Source organism: Acanthisitta chloris, unplaced genomic scaffold (assembly GCF_000695815.1).
Source record: "Acanthisitta chloris isolate BGI_N310 unplaced genomic scaffold, ASM69581v1 scaffold6554, whole genome shotgun sequence".
Taxonomy (NCBI): Eukaryota; Metazoa; Chordata; class Aves; order Passeriformes; family Acanthisittidae; genus Acanthisitta; species Acanthisitta chloris.
The window spans coordinates 6,498-26,360 of record NW_008668664.1 but is presented as its reverse complement, the minus strand read 5'-3'; the positions used below and the strand labels follow the sequence as shown (position 1 = coordinate 26,360).

Sequence of the window (19,863 nt, the reverse complement as noted above, 5' to 3'; positions counted from 1 at the left end):
AGGAATCATTTGGATCATTAGTCATGCATTGCCTTTGCTTTTCATCTGCAGGTTGGCTTACTGGTTTAGATGCTGTTAGAAGCTGTGCGACTGCTTCCAGATCACATACCCTCCTAAGACAGTGTAGAAATCTTAAATTTTGAAGCTTACAAATTCTGAAAGCTGAAATTTTGGAGTAAATAAAATGGTGTTGCAGAAGATAATCTGCTCCAGCTGTCTGGTTATTGTTTTCCCCCACAGTGCTAGAAGATTTCAGAGGATCTGTGGGAAATTGTATCCTGAGAATTTGGTTACTAACCAAAGCACCCTGTGGGGGAGATGAAGCTGAAGTGACTTCTGGCATGTCAGTTCCATTGCTACCATCTGTGTTTCTAAAAATTAGCAACAAAAATACATTCCATTGGGTGCAGAGTCAAGAAATTTGAACTTCAGTCCTCAGATCACAAAGGTGTGAGTCGAAACAGCTTCCTTAGTAAATCTGTTTGGTTTTTTGTTAGGATCTTGTCTCTTTGGTTGTGAAGGAAGAATCTCAGAAATGTGATTCAGGCCTCTGTTTCCCAGTTCCCGTTCCTCATCCTGTGATCCTGGAGATTGGCTGCGGCTCTGGAGCGATTGCTCTAAGTCTCTTGTGCAAACTGCCACAGGTGAGCTTTCTTCAGTGCTCCTGGTATTGTGTTAGAGGACAATCCTCTTCTGCTTGTTTTCATTGGGATGTCATAAACTTTTTTGATGGGACTTGTGCTGCCCAGGGAAGTGGTAGAGTCACCATCCCTGGAGATGCTTAAGGAGAAACTGGATGTGACACTTAGTGCCATGGTCTAGTTGGCATGGTGGTGTTAGGTCACAGGTTGGACTTGATGATCTCAGAGGTCTTTTTCCAACCTGACTGACTTGGGCAGCTCAGGTCTCTGACAGGCTCTGTAAGTTCATACTAGGTAGAGGAGGGATATTTGGGAACTGCTCTCCCCAGCTGTCTGCAGGAGTAGCAGAGACATAATCAAAATGAAGGAAGCAAATGTGCTCATTCTTCAGCTGTCAGAGCTCACTATAAATCATCTTAGGTTGAAGCACTGGTGGGTGTTGGTTTAAGCCAATCACCTGGGCTGAGGACAAGAGGGACTGAGCCATGGGCACACACTCTATTAGTCAAATTTATGGGCAGTCATCTCTAATAGTCACCTTGCTGTGAATCAAAAGATCTTGTCTCTAGAAGACTGAAGACTATCTGAATACAGAGAAGGGATTACCACAGCAATGTCAGTACTTCAGATCAATATGACAAAGATACATCACTGCCACAACTGCCAAACCACCTATTTGAAGTCGTCTGTTCCTTAGTACCAACCTGCAGCTTCTAAACAGAGCGAAAAGAGCAGGAAGGGCACTGAGATCTGGGTGACCAGTGTCCTTGCCCCTGATTCTTGTAACATGCTTACTGAGCATACTTGGTAAAGAAAATGAGAAATGAATTCAAGATGTCATTGCATGTGGTTAAGGGAAAAGTATTCCCCTTTCCTCAGAACTGCAGACCAGCCAGTTCCTTCTCATGAAAAAGAATTCCTGTGGCCAGCCCCTCCTTTTATAGAAGTGTAAGCCTTGCTGTGTAAGAATTAGAGGTTGATGCCTGTAATGGGAAGGGTGTTCCTCCTCCCAGTGACCTGAAAAGGTTAATGCCTGAGCTTCATGACTTCAGAGTATAATTGCTCTGATTTCCAGAGCTAGAAGAGCTTCATGCTCTTTTCCTTGCTTGTTAAGTTAAAGGGCTGTGTCAGTCTGTCCCTGTAACAGATAACAGTCATTCCCCAGCACAAACTGCTGTGCCCAGAGAAGTAAGGAGCCTTGACTGATTAGAATTAGTGGTAGCCACACTGACAGCTAAGTGAAGTTCACACTCTGTGTAATCTCTTTAGTGTTTGAGACAGCACTAGGGTACTGAGAAAACAACAGCAACTTTTCATTTATGGGCTCAGCTGTGTCCTTCACCTTAAGGATCAGCTTCCTGTGTGTGGGTTTGTGAAATTCATCCCTCCTAGGAGCAATGGCTAATCACACCATCATCTCCAAATGCAAAGGAGTTTCTTCAAACATGTTCTCTATGGAACCCCTACCAACATCTGTGCTTAAGAAACATTTAGATAAGCAAAACCAAGTCAGGCCTTTGCCTGTGGTTTTCCCAAGGTGGAATGGAAGATTAAACAAATCTCTAGCTGTGTAGCCCTGTCTGTCTCTGAACATTACGCTGAAGAACTCTCAAATACTTGACCCACAGTCAAGTACCTGCAGTCAATACACACAATGAATGTGGTGTAAGGACTGCAACAGAGTAGCTAGGCCAGAGGTGTCTGCATAGCAGATGGAAAATGCTAGCACCTCTGCCCAAGTGGTTGTGTTAATACTGGGAGGGATTCTGTTCACATTAGAGAGGAGAAGCCTACAACATGATCTTCCTTCAGCCTGAGTCTACCCCAGGCTAGCCATAGGAGCTATGAGTGTATCAGGTAATGTGAGTCAGTGTGGCTCTGTTGTCAGCTCCCTTGGTTTGGACAGAAGCCTGTCTGTTTGCTGGGCTGCTGGCAGTGTTGCAGAGTGCCTTCAGTCACATTACTAGATGCGACTCGTGATCCCAGCAGTGCCCTAGATGCATTCTTCATGAGCTGTTCCTTTCAGGAGCCAAGAGTGAGTAGTCAGTTGTCAGTTTTGATCTTGCATGTTTGGCAGAGCTTATCTTCTTGGGAACCTTGATGTTGTAACATGTGCTTGGTGGGGTTTATTGTTTTTTTCTGTCCCAGAGCTGGGTCATAGCCATGGATAAAGCGGAGACTGCAGTGGATCTCACCAGGGAGAATGCACATAGGTACAAGACCACATATTACTCATTTTTTGTAAATTGTTGTTTGAGAAAGACCAAGAGTTCTCAATATTTGTACATATGCTTCATGTTTACCATCACTGGGAACCAGAGAATGTTTAGTTGGTTAAGCTCTTAAAATGTGTAACAATTCAGAAAAAAAATGCTTATGCCTACTAGAGTATTTTTTCTTTGACTTGTGAGCATGCTTTGCAAAGACAGTAGCCTAAATAAAGCAATAGTACTTATACACTGTTTGGCTTCAAGGGGTTTCAAAGTGTTTCATGGTAACTGCTCTTATCCCCTCTTGTGAACTCATGAAGCTCAGGGCAGCAGTAGGAATGTATATGTCACTTAGGAGGTTAAGGACAGGTGTAGCCTGAACCTTTCTCTGGGTCCCTGGATCATTATTGCTGTGCTTGTTTCTCTCTTTGCTCCTCTAAAACAAGCTTGCACACTCAAGTAGCACTTTTCCTCTGATATGCTAGTGTGGTGTCCCTCAGCATCCTCACTGCAGTCTTGGCTCCATGAAAATGGTGCTGCTGAGCCCTGTGCTGTTCACATGACACCTGTGTTGTGCTGCATGGTCAGAGCTGCTGAATCCAACACCTGTGCCTGAAGTCAGGACAGATATCTGTCAGGCTGACCTTGTCCTTCCTAATGTCTCTGCTTCCTCCGCTGGTTCTTCTGTCAGGTTGGCCTGGCCTGTCACTACCTCAGCAAGCCCCAAGGCCAGAATCCCGGTATACTTCTGAGTCCTGGATCCCAGGCTCTGTAAGACACTATGAAAGGTACAGAGCTCCAGTAACTGCTGGGCCCTAGGCATTTATTAGAGCCCTCTCAGAAAGGATTCCAATTGCTACTTCTCATGGAGTCCAGTACAGCTGTGGGTCTCTAGTGATGCTCATTAACTGGCATTTCTGCCCCCAGGGCCCATATCCCCTTTGTCCTAAGCTGCTGCCAGCGCTGGGGCTACAGACAGAGGCTTATGCTGCTTCTGGCTGCACTGAGCTGCATCTCTTCACTCATTCAACCCAGCCCCAGCGAGTCTGAAGAGATGCATAGGAGCAAGTTCTTCCCAAATTTACCACCTCACTATTACTCTTTGCCTCGTAGCCCAATTACAGAGAATGGGGAGCAGAAGTTTCCGTCTGATACATCAGTGTCAAACCAAATTCTGTTGCAATTTTTCATAGATATAATCAATGCTGGCCAGATCTTTGCCTCTTGGTAGCTCTGGCATCTGGGAAAAATCATCTTGCTTCTTAACATTGTTTGTTGGCTCAAGAGTGGATGAGGAAGTGTATATGTCATGCCAGAGAACCTCATATTTCTCCATGGATATTTTCATTGCATCCTTCTGATCTTGTCTGTGGCGTGGTGCCCTGTAGCTCTTGGGAGAGAAGCCAGCAGGATAAGTTGTGCTACTGCTTGACTGAGGACAGCTTGGTGTCTCTCTGCTTTTCAGAGCTCCCTTAACCCAGCTGTGTTCCCTAGATACTTAGATGAGTCTTACTCTCACTAAATCAATTCTGGTGCCAGATGGCCCCTCTGGGCACACAGCAGGAACCCCTCCCTTCCTTGATGTCTGCGTATGCTGACAGGGCACGACTGTAGGCCCTCAGCAAAGGCAGGAAGGACTTGGGTATAAGGCCTTGGTCACAGCTTGCTCTGTGAACCCTGATGGGTAGCCCTGAGGTGTTACATTGAAGAGCTGTAAGGAAAACTCTGCCACTGTGGTGGGAGCAGAGAACATGCTGGGAAGAACTGGGCAAATGTATTTTCTCTGGACATTGACTGTGCTGGGCACAGGAGTTAGGCAACTGTGGCAGAGCATCTGCATGATGTGCTGTTGCGGGTCTGAGAATGGCTTCTCCTGTGGGAGGCTTGGAGTCTTGCTCCTACAGTAGATCCTCACCAGCCTTGTTTTTCTGACTTTGCAAAGTGCTTCCTCTACCATTGCTCAAATGTATTCACAAAAGCCAGAGGCAGAACTGGTGAGAGGAGAGGTATTTTGATGTGTGGACCACATCAGCTGAGGAGTTAGAGGTTCTGTTCCTTCCTTGCTTTTTCACTCTCCCTGTTTCTGTAACTTCTGCTGTAGAATCAGACTCCCACCAAGCCCAAGGCTACTTTCAGTCTGACCTCTCTTTCCTGTCCCAGGAGCATCAAGGGAGCTTTGCTCAGGATTCCTAAGATTTAAGGGGATCACTGTCTCAACGCTTTTCCCCTGGCAGGGAGTATATACAGTGGCAAACTGGGAGCTAGGGATGGATAGGGATGAATCATGGCAGGTTGTGGCAGACTGAAGCACTGTAAGCACCATGCAGTGTCGGTCTGGCAGTCTCAAGGTGGTTCTACCTGGAACTAGTGTAGTGAGTCAGAGAGATCAGAATCTTGGCCAAGATTTCTCCCTGAGAAATGCCAAGGTCTTTATAGACCTGTTTTTTAAAAACAGTAAGCCGGCACACAAGACTTGCTCACCTGTCACAGGTAAAGGAGAGATGGTTGTGTCTTCTAGTGCCCTCAGGAGTTCTACTGGTCTGAGCCCTCAGGAGATATCTGGCTGCACGTGGAAGGCACCAACCATAACACGTGTTTCCCAATTAATGTACGCAGAGACATCAGGGCAAGAAAGATCATGAGTTAGAAACTAGTATCTGAGAGATTCTAATGTGTATTTTAAATATATTATACTGTACAGTCTGTGCATGAGCTGTCCATAGAGGAGTCCTTTTTCCTAGCTCTGTGTCTGGCCAAGGAGTTCTGCTTCACTGCATGCACTGGCCTCCTGGTAGTGGGCAGTCACATCTCATCATCTTAACATTGGCATGAGAGATGAGGTCCAAGTATGCCTAGAGAATACACTGAGATCCCAGAATACTGTTAAGATTTGGATTATCAAGGAGGCTGGAGAAAGAATGTGGCAAATGTGAGCATGTTGTCTCCACTTACAATAGCAGGTTTATGTATTTGAAGCAGGTGATTTGTTTGTGGGGGGGTTTATGAGGGTTTTTTTTGTTGTGGGTTTTTTTTCTGGGTTGGGGTGTGGGTTTTTTTTTCAGAGCTAGTGGGGTTATGTGGGGAGGCCCTGGAGATGTAGTTAATATGCAGCAGGGTGGGAAAGTACTGCTGTGTGTATGGCAAGAGAGGAATACATACAGGGATTGGGTGCAGTGTGCCCTTTGCTTTGAATTTTGTTCCTCAGGCAAAGAGCAGATCCTAAACAGCTTGTGAAGAATCCAGCTGCAGGCAGTGGGGTAGGATATATGTCTATCAGTTAAGAAGTGCAATATTTAATGATTTGTTTGTAGAACGTACTGTTCATGAATCCACACAAACATGCCTCCTAATCTTTTCTTCTTTCTGTTCTTGCATCTGGAATTTTACAGGCTGCAACTCCAGGAGAGGATTCACGTCATCCACCAAGATATTTTACACAGTAACTCTCTTCACTGTTATAATCCCCTTTTTACCTTGATGGGAGGAGGCAGGTATGGGAGACAGACAAGGGACTTCTCTGGGATGCCGGTGGCAGAAGGGTGTTGAAGTTACAGAAAAGGGACAGTAAGAAGTGAGCCAGTGAAGCTTTTCCCTTCACTGATTTCCAGGCCATATCATCAGCTGAGAGAAGTTCCTGACTACATGAGAAGATGAAGTGTTCCTGGTTTTAGGTGTCCAAAGGTTGTGTCTGAGCTGGTAGACCAGGTGCTCTTTACTGTTACTGGGGAGAGGCCGCTATATACAGAGTGTAATTCATTCCATGCTGACATGGATGCTTTAGATAAACATGTACATGCCTGTCTTCTCCGTTGATGTTAGAGGGAGCCCAGATATTTAGCTCAGATTAATGCCCAGCCTTATTCATCTGAAATTAGGTGGGTTGAACCAGGGAAGGTTACTTGGCTTCCCTGGACCTGGCTGAAACCAGTTCAAGCTGCCATTTGGTGAGTCTTATCCAGCTGGGTCTCTACATGCTGCACTATTTGTTAGTCAGGAACTGTGGAGCCAAGAGCTCCAGCACTGTACGTGCATTAGCACATCCTTCCAACGCTTGTTTTTGACACTGTGCTGCCTCTAGGGGTATATCTGCGCAGTCTTTTGTCTGCACATCTGAGCTTGTGCTGTCTGTGCTCCAAAGAGCAGTGCCAGCCAGCTCCAAGCCAAGAGCCCTGTACCTGGGCTGCCATTGCCCCATGCCAGGAGCCTGGTCTGAGGACAGTGCCACACTCAGTGGTTACACAATGTGTGATCAGGCCTGACATGTGTCAGTCTGGAGAGTAGCAGAGCATAGTGAGCTGAGCCTTCTCTGCAGAACAGTAAACAAGTATGTTCTGCAGCACAACAAATGTTGTGCAGAACTGCAGAACAGCTGTTTGATGTTGCTGACCAGGCCTGGCTCTGCAGCTCCTTGGAGGTCCTTCTGCAGCTCTGGTAACAGGAAGGATGTTCCTCTGGACAGCTAGTCTGAGCTCCCACGTTCTGTGAGCTCCTAAGTTCTTATTGTTGCTTTAGATCCAGATGGGCACAGAGCTCCAGGGCATCAAGCTCCCATGCTTTATAACACATTCTGCTAAGCAGGCTCTCAATATGACAAAATGGTGCTTAGTCTGTCCTTAGCTTTGTATCACAGTTGCATTCATTGTGGGAGAGGGAGCAGGGCAGGCTACCCGAAAAAGAAATAAGATAACATTTTATTTTCAAAAAGCAGATGCAAACAGGCATGGGCATGTGCCTGAAGACAGTTTCCTGGGTAGGATGTTGACAGTGAGTTGATAGGGAAGATGCTACAGTTGAAAGCTGGTTGTGATTCTATTTCTTTTCTAGGTTCTGCCAAACAGCTGCTGCTCTGGGGTCCCATAGACATCATAGTCAGTAACCCCCCCTATGTTTTCCATGAAGACATGGCTTCCTTGGATGCAGAAATCCTCCGGTAATCAGACAAATAGCTTTTTCCTCTCCTGTTCCTTGGAGCAAGGTTTTCTGTCTGCTTCCTTGTACTACACACAAACCATGCAAATGTAGTATACATGTACGAAGTGTAGGTGTGTTTATATAGTATGTGATCATGCAGTGTTACTTTGATACTGCTTAAGGCCTGAAGCAGTAGCAAAACATTTGAAATACTTACTAAAATGGTTAAAGCATACTTTGAAATCAACAAGTTCCCAATCCAAAACTGTTTCAGAACACTTTTCCTGTTAGACTTTTTTTTGGGGGGTAATTGGTATGAGTTTATGAAAGAAAGAATAATCTGAGTAGCTTTTTGTGATGGGGAAAAAGCTTGGGTGGAAATGCTGCTGCCCATTCTCACCCCAGTAACTTGTCTTAGGCAGAAAAAAATGAAAGGTGCACCTTTCTCCATGGAGTTTGGGGTGTGGATTCTCAAGGGCCACTGGAATTGCTGTTAAGTGTCATCTTCTTTCCATACTCCAGCTATGAGGACCTTGATGCACTGGATGGGGGAGATGATGGGATGAGAGTCATCAAAACAGTTCTGGCTTTGGCTTCTTCTCTTCTGAAAGATTCTGGGTAAGCACTGTTCTCTGTTTGAATTTCATGTCCTCTGTCCATTCACTTCTATAACTTCTGCTTTCTTTTCATACCAGAAGATACAGAGGAAGAACAGTTGTTAAATTGTCACCCCCTCAGACCATTTAATAACAGTTCAGATGTCATGTGTATTAGCAAAATTAGCTTGAAATTGGTTAAGAAAGAGACTCAAGCCTTCCTTGAGCAGTGGTGGTGTTTCACGGTCATTAGTGAAGTGAGAATCTTTAAAGGTCAAAGCAGCAACAGAAAGAACATGGACGACAGCAGCAGAGGGAGTGCAAAAAGCAGGGAAGCTTTCTAAGGTGAATAACTGATTGAAGGGCAAGCAATGTAGAACTCTGTGTGGATGGATGTAGATATCTACTTCCCTCTCACCCTTTAATTAGGGGAAACTTGTTTATTGTGCTAGTATACAATGCTTAAGAAAGAAGATCAGCCAGGGACAGTTTCTTAAAATGTTAAACTTCTTCATGACTAATATTCAAGACTGATTGTTCCTATTCTCTGTCATGTGGGATCCATTTTGAAGATCAACATGCTGATACCCAGAAGTCTAAATGTACTGTTTGTGTGCCAGGGCATTCACATATCCTGTTGAATATTCCTGACATTTGGCCACCATAAGAGAGGTTGTTGAAAATCTGCTGTTTAGAGCAGAAGAATCGGAGTATTGAGAGGCATGCAGAATGTATTCCTCATGCTTTGCATGACCACAAGGACAGAAGATGCTCCTCAGAACTTCCCAGCAATAGAGACTGATCCCATGGGACTGTTTGTTAGGATTATTTCTTTTCCTTCCTTTTTTGCTGGTTTTAGAAGGTGAAGTCCCCACTGAGGAGTGGAGGTTTTTTAAGGTCAGAAGTAAGATCCCCACTCAGCCTGTACTTAGCTTGGTGAATGTGTAGGGAGTAATCAGTGTGGGATGTTTTAGGAATTCTCAGCAGAGTGTATGACTGGGGCTCAGTCTCTGTCCTTTGCCTGTTAAACTTGTATCTTGCTGTGCTGCCCCAGGCCATAACCAGCTCCATTGCTCCACATGCCTGTGAGCTGGGGTGGGGAGTGGAGATGGGAAATGGGCCAGTGCTGTACAGCCTGCCAGAGATGGAAATAGTCCTGCAGTGTCCAGGCCTGGTCCTGGTGCCCTAACTGAAGCTGTCTGATTAGTTCCCTTATCCTTACTGCACTATCCTTTGTACAGCCCTGTGTGTAGGCCTGAATGCTGGTGGTGTTTTCATAACTGGTTTGTGGAGACATTTACTGTGAGGAAATTGTACTTACTGGTACTCATGACTTGCTGCTTATACACATAGGAACTTCATGCTGCCAGGCCAGTGGTCAGTGTTCCTGCATCCAGCATAAAACTGCATTCTGGCCTTAAATCACTGGGGGCTTCAGAAGGATATTGCTGGTGGTATCTCTGCTTGGGATGGTTCAAAAGGGCTCCTTACATAGCAATACAGGGGTTTAACTGCTTATACAGAGGAGTACCGTGAGAATTCCCCCCGGATTGACAATTTCTTCCCCAAAGGTGGCAGTTGGGATCTGCATCTTAAATGGACAGCTGTGATCTGGTTTTAGGATTACTGAATGCATTATGTTTACTGACCTTTTCATTTCCTGCAGTGGTCAGACTCATCTAAAAAGACCTTGGTTTTTACCAGTTTAGCCACCTAACTGTGTGCATTTCCCCACTTTCTACTCCCAAATGTGTCTTTTCAGGAGTGTGTTTCTGGAAGTTGATCCCAGACACCCGAATATGGTGGAGCACTGGCTACAGGCACACCCCAACTTAGTACTCACCCTTCATGCCATTCACAAGGATTTCTGTGGCAAGTAAGTCTTTTACCTTCAGATTTTGCTTTGGGTATGGGTCTGTGTTCTTTGTAGAATATGTCCCTGCCTCTGATGTATTGAATGAACTCAGCCAGAGAAACTCCACAGCTGGAGCCAGTCTTTGACAAAATAGGGGCTACCTTGTAGTATCTCAGCCTTCTGATATGCTGAGACAGCCTGGCAAGTGTTTCTGAGTCAGAAAGCTGACACAGGTAAGTGTTTCTGATGAGGTGACTGGCTCTGGTGGGATTATTGACATTGGAAAATTGCTGTTCTTGTAGGATGGAGGTAGAGGCACGTTCTCCCTACTGAGACTTAAACCTCTGGTCATTCTTTTTCCCACAGGCCTAGGTTTCTGCACATCCAGAAACAAAGGTGACACCTGTACCAGAAATAACTCCTCTTGCAGGATGCTTTTTATTCTTGAGCCTGGCTGAACAACTTGGTGAAAACTCCTTTTGCACAGCGAGAGAAATCTCCACTTCATTCCCCAGTGCGTTGGACTCTCCATGTAGTGACAGAGCCCCCTCATGTCCTGATACAGACTTCACCCAGAGCTGCAGAAGTTCAGCTGTGCATGTGGAAGTATTTCACCTTCCTCAGGGAACTGCGTGGAATTCTTTTGATTTTCTCTGCTAAAGTGACATATTAATCTAAGGACTGAAGATAGAAGTCCACGACTCCAGATATTTCATTAAAATACAACTTCTCCCTGTGCCAGATCACAGATCCCCCATCTGACCTAGAAAGAATTTAACTTTTGGGTTTTTGGCCCTGAGACACATTTGTACAGAATGTGACCAGATCCAAACTCTGGCTTATATTGGCACGTGGACTTGCAGATGTAACAGGGCATGACTGACCTGCACATTTCAAATTCAGTTCTATGCTAGGATCATGATGTTCCAACAGCAAAGCAGCCTTTGTTTCTCAGTCCTGCTGAGTGACATGTCATTTAAATCTAATTTAAATTTAAGTCCACATGAATCTGCAGCCCATGACACTTGGTGAATGCTACCAGAAGCAATCAAAACATTGTAATAAAGATAGTGCTTCAGAGCAGTTACCTTACAGGAATTGCTCTGCAATTATTCAGACATGCCAGCAGACCTGAATAAACACCTGACACCCACACATCACTCTGATAGTAATAGAAATGCCCAACTTTCATGTGAGGCATTTAATTGCAAGACTTTGCAATTAAAGGCAGAGTCACTACTCCAGTTTTGCAGATGGAGAAGTTGACAACAAGCTAAGTTTGGAGTAGGACCCAGTCTCTTGGCAGCCATGGGAATAGCTGAAGTCTGTCTCTTTGGGAAGGATGACTCAGAGTAGGGCTGCCTGGAACAGCACTGAGAGAAGTCCCTGACATGGGTAGTCAATATTGTGACATTATAAATCATGGTAGGACTACATTCAAACTGATACTTGCTGTTGCTGCTGTTCCCAGTGTTACAAGTTGCCATCCTGACCATAGCTAGCCAGGGAACAAAGGAAAGTAGCCAAAGGGGAGGATCTGGTCTGCCAGAAGCAGTTGCTGGGCCAGTGGAGATCAGCACTCAGGAGGCATGGAGGTGTCCAGACAGTGACCCTTGCAGTCTGTATGTGCCAGGGATGTGCTGTCAGGCTCTGTCCAGGCTGAACTGGGACTGCACAGCCGGAAATATTAGGCAGAAGATGCATCAGCAAACTGAGTCTGTTGGAAGGCTGCAGCAGATTCAGAGGGTGTTGCATAAGCACTAATAAATATATGTAGGCCCTTTCCCCTCTGCCTCTCGCACACTCTCACTCCCCGAATGAGTCTTTCATTTGCCCCTTAACTCCTGAACATTGGTCCTGCTTTCCCACAGGCACCTGAGCTTCTCTGACATACCAGCAGTCAGGTCTCCATCTGGATCCTTTTCCCACCCACTGGGCAGTTCCAGTTCTGTTCAGACTGGCCTTTCACCCCATTGTACCTCTCACACTGCATTTATCCACCCCAGTAATTGATCACATCCTCTACACTCATTGCTTGAATTTGTGAGTCCTCTCTGGCTTGTAGTACCTGCCCTGGTTATATAGGGAAGAAGAGAACTAAAAAGTTCAGTTAAAGTGACCTTCAGGCTAGGTTTGGAATTAAAGTTCCAGCACAGCTGATTTCTGGCAGTTTTGCCTGCTAGAACTATGAGTACAAACTGTAGTCAAAGAAGTGGTGTTTTGTTTGGTTGTGGATTTTTTTCTAGTAGTCATTTAAGGTTGGGGTTTTTTTAGTTCAGTTTATCAGACTTTGTTTAAAAATTGTATTTAGAGAATTGGGTTCACAGATTTCATCTGGGTGTTAGCAATGTTTGTGTACGAATCAGAGCAACATGCACAGCCTGTTTCTGCAGGATGCCTTAAAAACTGGATTATGGGAATGTTAAATGGCATCATGCTGCATTCCTCAAGGGGTGGGCTGGTTCCCTGCAGCAGGCTGGAGTTAGCTGACCCTCCAAGTGTACCAGTAGCTGGGCTGTGGAAGGCAGTGTGCTTTTTCTTGGAAGCATCAATCACTTGTCCAAGCTCTGAGCAGGACAAATCCCCAGTGAAACAGATGGTCTAATCCAGTAGCACAAGTGTTAAATTCCTATATTTATAGCTAAAACAATAATAGAAATGCTTACATTTCCATGGATTTGCATTGCATAGTGGTTATATATCTTGGAAAATCACATGGTGCTGCTGACCTTTTCATAAAGACAAGAATGGAGAAAAATTGCTGTTCCTCCCCAGAGGATGGATGTTCCTGTCAGACTTGCATCCGAGAGAATGTGCTGCTGTAGTACAGTGTGTTCCTCAGTGCTTTACACATCGGTCCCGGCTCATTTTGGTACAGAAGCACTGCAGAGCTCTTTGGAGATGGAGGTTTAAGGAACCACAGGCACTCCCAGTGCCCTTGCAGAGCTCTGGGCTGTGTCTGTGTTGCCTGTGAGCAGGAGGCTGAGCCGATGGCAGCAGCACACAGCACGTGAGCTCTGCAGAAGCAGAGCTGCTCCCTGAAGCCACAGGAGGCTGATGCTTCACTTGGCATTTTATGTAATCCACTATCTGACATACATTGAATTTTCTGGGAATTTACTGGGTCTTTGGAACTGTGGTTTGTTTCCTGAGGTGATGCTGTCAGAGAGGGACTTTTTTTTTTTTCCTTCAGGACCCTGAGGAGCATGGTTGTGTGTGTGCTCACATCTCTGTTTTGGGGGTTACCAGGTGTGTGGAATCTACTGGGGTAGCACTGACCTTCCCCAAGGAGAAGTTGGGAAAGGCTCACGCTTTGGCAGAGCCCTGCAGATGGAGCTGCCGTCTCAGTTTAGCTGTGTCCGTGCTGGAGAGGCTCCTGCCTCAGCCTTCCTGCTGCATGGGGAGGTCCCTGTAAGCATTCTGAAGTGCAAGTACCACCTGTTTTCAGTCTCCCACCCAAGTTATGGGTTGAAAGGGACTTTTGTAGGGGCCTTAGAGAGGCAAAGAAGTGTATTTATTCTCACAGTGCTCTCTGCTGAGTCTGTGGTTTTATAGGGATGAGACTCCTTTCCATGTGAGGAACTGACGGATACAGAGTGACTCCACTAGGGTGACAGAGGACATTTCTGTGGATTACTGGCCAGCACTCAGTTCCTCGATGTAGAGCCATAGATCAAAATGGCTTGGAAGAGAGCTTGACAGCCATCTAGACCAATTTCCCCATCCAAGTAAGCCTCGACGTGCCTTACATCATTCCTGACAAATGTTTGCCCAGCCTGATCTAAAAGGCTCCCAGTGCTAATAGGGACTTTTGCATGCAATCTGTCCTGGTGCTTTGTTGGTCTGTCTGCTAGAAAGTCATCCTCTGTAATGGCAGCTTTGCTGCAATTAAAGCTGAGCACTTCTCCCATCCTGAGGTGGAGAGCAGCTGACTCCTTAGAGCACCTTCCATGCAGTAATCTGTTCCTGTGCTTTCTCAGAGTCTTAATTTCTGAGGGCAAGAACTCCAATACTGTGTTGTTTCTGTAGGCCTTGCACACCCTTCCTGCTTCCCTCCCTGCTTGTGAGGCGTAAGAGAACCTCTTGCGAGGTGCTGCAGACACAGTGCAGGTGATACTTGTGCATCTGCTGAGTGGAATAATAAAGCTGCTAGAGCACATCGTGTTACAGAGGAGGAGTCACTTCCCAAGCAATGAAGACCAAGACAAAATTTGCACTGACATTTTGTTTGGGCAAGTTATCAAAAACTGTATTTAAGTTTTAATGAACTACTACTTCCACTCCAGGTTACATCCAGAGGGACAAATACACAGTGAGAGAAGGCTTCTCTCTCACAGTCAAGAAGATAATGAGATACCAAGAGAGATTTAATCCGGTTTCCAGGCTATTTCCTTTTCCATAGATGTTCTGATATGCTTTAAGTGTCAGAATGTTTCAGATGTTCCTTCTGTGGAGAGCATGTCACTGTCACTCTCTGTTTGTTTTGCCTGGAAGCAGCATGGCCACCCAGTCTGGGGTGAATGCAAGAGGCTATTTATGTGCTACCATCCTGCAGCCCCGGATCATGGTCAAAGTAGGCCCTGCATGCAGCTGTTGCCATTGGGACAGGTAGCAGAACCTACTGTAGCCTTAAGGATGTTCTAAAATGTGCCCTCACTGCAGAATCAGACCTGTACCCAGCTTTCTCCTGCTTTGCAATCACCTGTCTGATTGTGCCAGACAGGTTTAGGCTGACATGCCTGGGGATCAGTCTGCATCTGAACTGTTCCCATGGTTTATCCTCCAGCCTGGAGTAGCCTTTTGTGAGCGTGCCTGCAAGCAGGAGAGGCTGTCCTGCAGGATAGTGACTTGTACAATCTGGACTCTTCAGGCTCACCTGTCACTGCCATGGTGCATCTGGCAGAACAGCCTCTGAGAGTAGAATAAAAGTGCAAGTTGTTTGCCAAATTGCCTGCTCATCTTCCTTGGGGATTTTGGTCACCTCCTGAGATGGTATATAAGGGTGATGTTACCTGCTACGTGGAAGGAGTGAAGCAGATCAAGGAATGTGGTGGTAGTAAAAGGTATGATCATGCTGACCACACTGAGCTGAACACCACAATGGCTTTCCTTCTGGGCTGGATCCTGAGATCAGGCCTTTAGGGAGTATGGTACATGCAGATCCACTGTAAATTTTGCAAAATATTTCAAGGGATTTTCTCTTAAGCAAGCTGCTTTAGATTTTTTTTCTCTCATCTGAGGAAAGAAATCCACATGCCTGTGGATTTCACTGTGGGGACAGAGTGGGTAGGGATGGCAAAGAAAGGGGAACCAGTTTGCATTAGCTCCTGTCCACAGGCAAGGCTGTGCCCAAAAACAGGTGTGACCTGCACTCTTCTCCATCTGCTATTACTAGGTCAGAGGCAAATAAGCTGTCATTCCACTTTGCTCTCCTTGGGAAGTTTAACACTGCATGTTCTGGAAACTTTACAGTGGTTCCGTCCTATACTGGGATTCACCAGATCTGAATGCAGACCTCTGCTGTGTGATAAACTGCAGGCCTGACCTTGGTGTATTTTTGCTTACTCTGTTCCCTGCTGTGATAGTTGGAATGATACCCCTTTGCTGTCTTACAGACTGTTGTAAGAGTACCTCATACACACATACTGAGTGGAGTACTCAGTCACTTCTGGAAGGACTGTGACTGTCCTACAACAATGTCTTCAATTACATCCAGAAAGAACAAAGAATGAGCCAGCTTCTATGAAATTCATCTCATCTGCTGCTTGCTGACAGGGCTCACCACTCTGCTGCAGTGTGATAAACCAGATTTGCTTTACTGCTCTCCAGTGCTGCCAGTGCAAACCCAGAGGATGTGGGGAGTAAGCCAGACCACCAGCACTAATTTTTCTGCAGTGAGAGCATCTTTGAGCATGATGAGAGCCTGACACAGGCAGCCCAGCCAGGGTCACAAAAGCAGCTGGTCACAAAAGCAGCTGGTGCTTTGACAGTTCCTGAGTGTCAGATGTGCTGTATTGCACAGGTGCAGAGAAGTGCAGCCACACATTGTGGTCTCCATGGTTTGTCTCCTTAATGTGGTTGATGTCAGAGCTGTAGCCTTGTTTAAGTGTCAACTTCTAGCTCTAAAGATCTGCTTCAACTTCTCCCTTCACCAGCACACCTGAATAGTCACTCTTCTGTGTGTGGTGTGCTCATCCCAGCATTTTGGGCAAAGTGGACATCAACATGTCATTCCAGGTGAAGCTGCCCCTTTGGCATTATGATGATAACCATGGACAAGGCTACCACTGGATGAAAGGCCTCAGAACCACTGTGTGTGAACAAACTGCTGCCTAGGGAGGAAGGGGCCTTGGCCCCATTAAATATTTGCTCTGGGTTCAGCTTCCTTCAAAGGTCTATATAAGTAGTCTTACGCTTCATCCTTTCTTTTGTGATGGCTTAGATGTTCTGAGATTGTCTTGTCCCTGTAAGAGAGCATCAGAAGTCCTGGCAGGGATTCTCAGCTCCTGAGCTGGAATTTTCAGCATGGTAAAGAAGTCAGGCACCTAAATATCCAGGGCCAACAGGTGTGATGGGAAACTGAGGTACAGCAAAAGAAGAGCTACAGCAGCCTCACAGGAAGAGCTCGAATGCTCTTAATGGCAGATCTGGCGACCTAGCTGTAGCTGTAGTTGTTCCTCCCTTTACTGATTCTTTAAACAGTGTGCATCCCAGCTGTGTCTGGGGAGGATGACAGTGCCTCAAGAGCAGTAAGTAGTGATTGTTATTCCTCGATGGAGAGTGTGACCAGAGAAATGTTCTGTTTTCAGAGCCTCAGTGTTGGGATATGACAGGAGGGTAATTTTCATGGCTATTGCTAAATGCTGCAGGACCTAGAGGTATACAAATGGCAAGTGTTGTCTGGAGGAAGGGAGTGGTGAGGAAACCATTACATGGAGCTCATCTAGAGAAGACAAGATTCTTGAGAAAGGCTGTGTTAAAATGAAGCTGAAGTTTTAGGAGGGATGGCCTGTGCTGCCATGTTCCTGCTCTGACACTCTGAAATCATGGTAGAAGTGTGAGGCTGAGTCACTATAGGTGCAACTTGTATATAGGAGGCAAAATCTGAGCATTTCTGCTCTATATCTGCACTTCCGCACATGAATGGAGCCCTCCTCCAGTGTGGATGGCTTCCTGGTGGTGAGGAAGCCACAGTGGACAGAGCCCAACACCCTGAGGAGCTTTGTTGATGGAGAGCAAAGCACTGCTCAGTGTCACAAAGATGCCACTGGCCTAAGTGTCTATAAACACTCAGTTTCTGTAAACACAGTGTCTGTACAAGTTGCCCAGTTAGGTGTAAGTATCCTAGAGGCAGAACACTATTTCTAGTGGGATGTCCTCAACAATTCTTGGAGCAGATTGTGATTTCCACTTTATGCTAGCTGCTGCCAATACTTTTAGCTTCCCACCTGCTTCTTCCTTTCTTGGTGGTTAGCTTGTCTCCTGAGTTTTGTGCATACCTGGTAGCATGCACACAGTGGGACACGTGCATCAGCTTGGTGGCACGGTGCCCATTGCCATGGAGTCCTTACCTAGCAGCCTGAGCTGCTGCAAAAGCTGCAGTACCCAGCAATGCTGGTAGGAGAGTGGCTTCTGCCATCAAAATCTTCACTGTCCTAACTGGATGAGTATCCAAGACCATCTAGAATGTGAGCACAGTTGCTTGGGCTGTTGAAAAAGTCTTGAATTATTATAAAATTCCTGGCCTGGCACTTGGCTGATGATTAATTACTTAGGTTTGCATAGTGCTTTGATGTTCCAGCTGTAGATCCAGAGCTGTTACAACCCTCTTGACTTCAGTGGAGTCATCCCAGCCATTCCAGTTGGCACACCTGGTCCTATGTGGTATTTGTATTCTGTGAAACAAGTATCCAGTCATTGATTTAAGCCTTTCCAGGGACTGGAAGCTGTTAAGGTGATAAGTCTTTTCTCCTTTTCTGTATTGTTCTGCCACATCCCTGGGAGTGACCTCACCATATCTTTTGACTTTGAGCTTGCTGCTTCTCGAGTCCTTCTCTGAGCCTTTGTAGTTCATAATGTGTTTGTATTGCCATAGTGCTTAGAAACTTCTCACAGGTTGCTCCATCTCTCTGTAAGTTTTCACTACTCTGTTCCCCTGCCAGTATCTTGTTGTGTAACTCCCCTGCCAATGTTGTTGGCTTGCATGGATAAATTTCTTAATGCTAGATAATTTGGAGTAACCTTGTGACAGAAAAATCCTACTCTGAAAGGCAGTTTCGTCCTGCATTGTCCTTCAGTGATGTTGCAGCTGGTGGGGTTTGCTGGGTGGGAGTCCCTGTGCTACCATGTGCTCTTCTCTCGAGAAGAGCAGATTAAGATCAGACTGCACTCAAACAAGGCTTCTTCATTTAATGTGTATAGGCAGCAGGCACTCAGGCTGAAAGTAGATTTTGTACTTTAACTTCCAGGTCAGTGAGTTTTTTGTCTTGTTTGTGTCAGCAGACAGTAGCCCTTTGTTCAGCAGCACAGCTTTTTCCACCTCAGCAATGCCCACGCACACACAGGCACACGTGATGCTTGTCCTGAGTTGTGCAATGAACTCCAGGGTGAGTTCCTAGGCCCAGCAAATACATGATCTGTCCCGCTCCAGGGCTTGATTGTGTGCCCTATTGACCAGTAATAAAGCCAAGATATGGAGGTAGTTACTTATTCATTTATTTTGGCTTTTCCAGTCACCACTGCCTATGTGGGAAAGAAAAAGGCCATAAACACTTTGAGAGTGAAAAGTTTATTTAAGAGAGGTGGTCTTTGTAACTTGTGAAAGCTGGAGAATGCAATAAAATTAGTATTAAATAAATTACGTATTTAATTTACTAATTACATAATTTTGTTACTAAATAGGGCCAGGATTAAGGGCAGGGTAGGTCACAGACACAAAAATTAAAAGATTAAGGCATCTGGGTGAATGCCCTGGAGCCTGTAGGTGTTCTGATCACAAAGTAGCTGCTTCGAATTCTATCTTTGTAGCAGTGGGTACTTCCTGGCACTTTCCTCTGCTACTGCAGGGTCTGGAAAGGCAAGAAAGGTGGCCCCATCCTGCTCTGATGGTGTGCCTATTCCTGAGCCTCTCTGGAAGGTGTGGGCACTTGCCAGTAGGGCCTTGAGCATCCCTTTATGGATAGCAGATTACACGCCATACAGCAGTGACATTTCTCCCTCTCAAGGTCTGACCTGCTGCTTTCTGCAGACAGTGGGCAGAGGAGTGAAGGGAACCCCCTTTTCCCTTGTTCTTCTAACCTGGCAGTGCCTTACTCCTCCACCAAAGCTCTGCTCAGCCTGGAGTCAGCTGTGCCTGACCTCCTGTAACCTTTCATGTGGATCCCTGCAGAATTCTCTCCATCCTGATCCTCTTGGACTTTGTTCCTAGCAAAAAATCCTGCCCAGGCTTCTTGGAATTAAGGCACATTAGCCTAACTGGGAATGGCTGTTTCCTGGGAAGTTCCAACACCGCAAAGCTTGTTTGGCTTTTCCCCCTCCCCCTGCTTTAATCAGAATGAATTAATTTTTAAAACTTCCTATGAGGACACGGTGTCCCAGATTTCAGGTTTTAGAAATATTTTGTTCTGGGATTTCTAAATTTTTGTGTTGAG

At 45.8% G+C, this 19,863-nt stretch overlaps 1 protein-coding gene across 1 annotated transcript in view; it reads left to right on the top strand.

Annotated features, from left to right (window-relative positions):
• HEMK1 (HemK methyltransferase family member 1) overlaps positions 1–10,613 on the top strand; it is a 25,104-nt gene extending 14,491 nt beyond the window's left edge. The window contains exons 4-10 of the mRNA XM_009072984.1: positions 498–644; positions 2,790–2,854; positions 6,241–6,290; positions 7,676–7,781; positions 8,285–8,380; positions 10,121–10,234; positions 10,580–10,613. Coding sequence (XP_009071232.1) covers positions 498–644; positions 2,790–2,854; positions 6,241–6,290; positions 7,676–7,781; positions 8,285–8,380; positions 10,121–10,234; positions 10,580–10,613 — 612 coding nt within the window. The remainder of the gene's footprint in view (positions 1–497; positions 645–2,789; positions 2,855–6,240; positions 6,291–7,675; positions 7,782–8,284; positions 8,381–10,120; positions 10,235–10,579) is intronic.
• Positions 10,614–19,863: the final 9,250 nt, after the last annotated feature.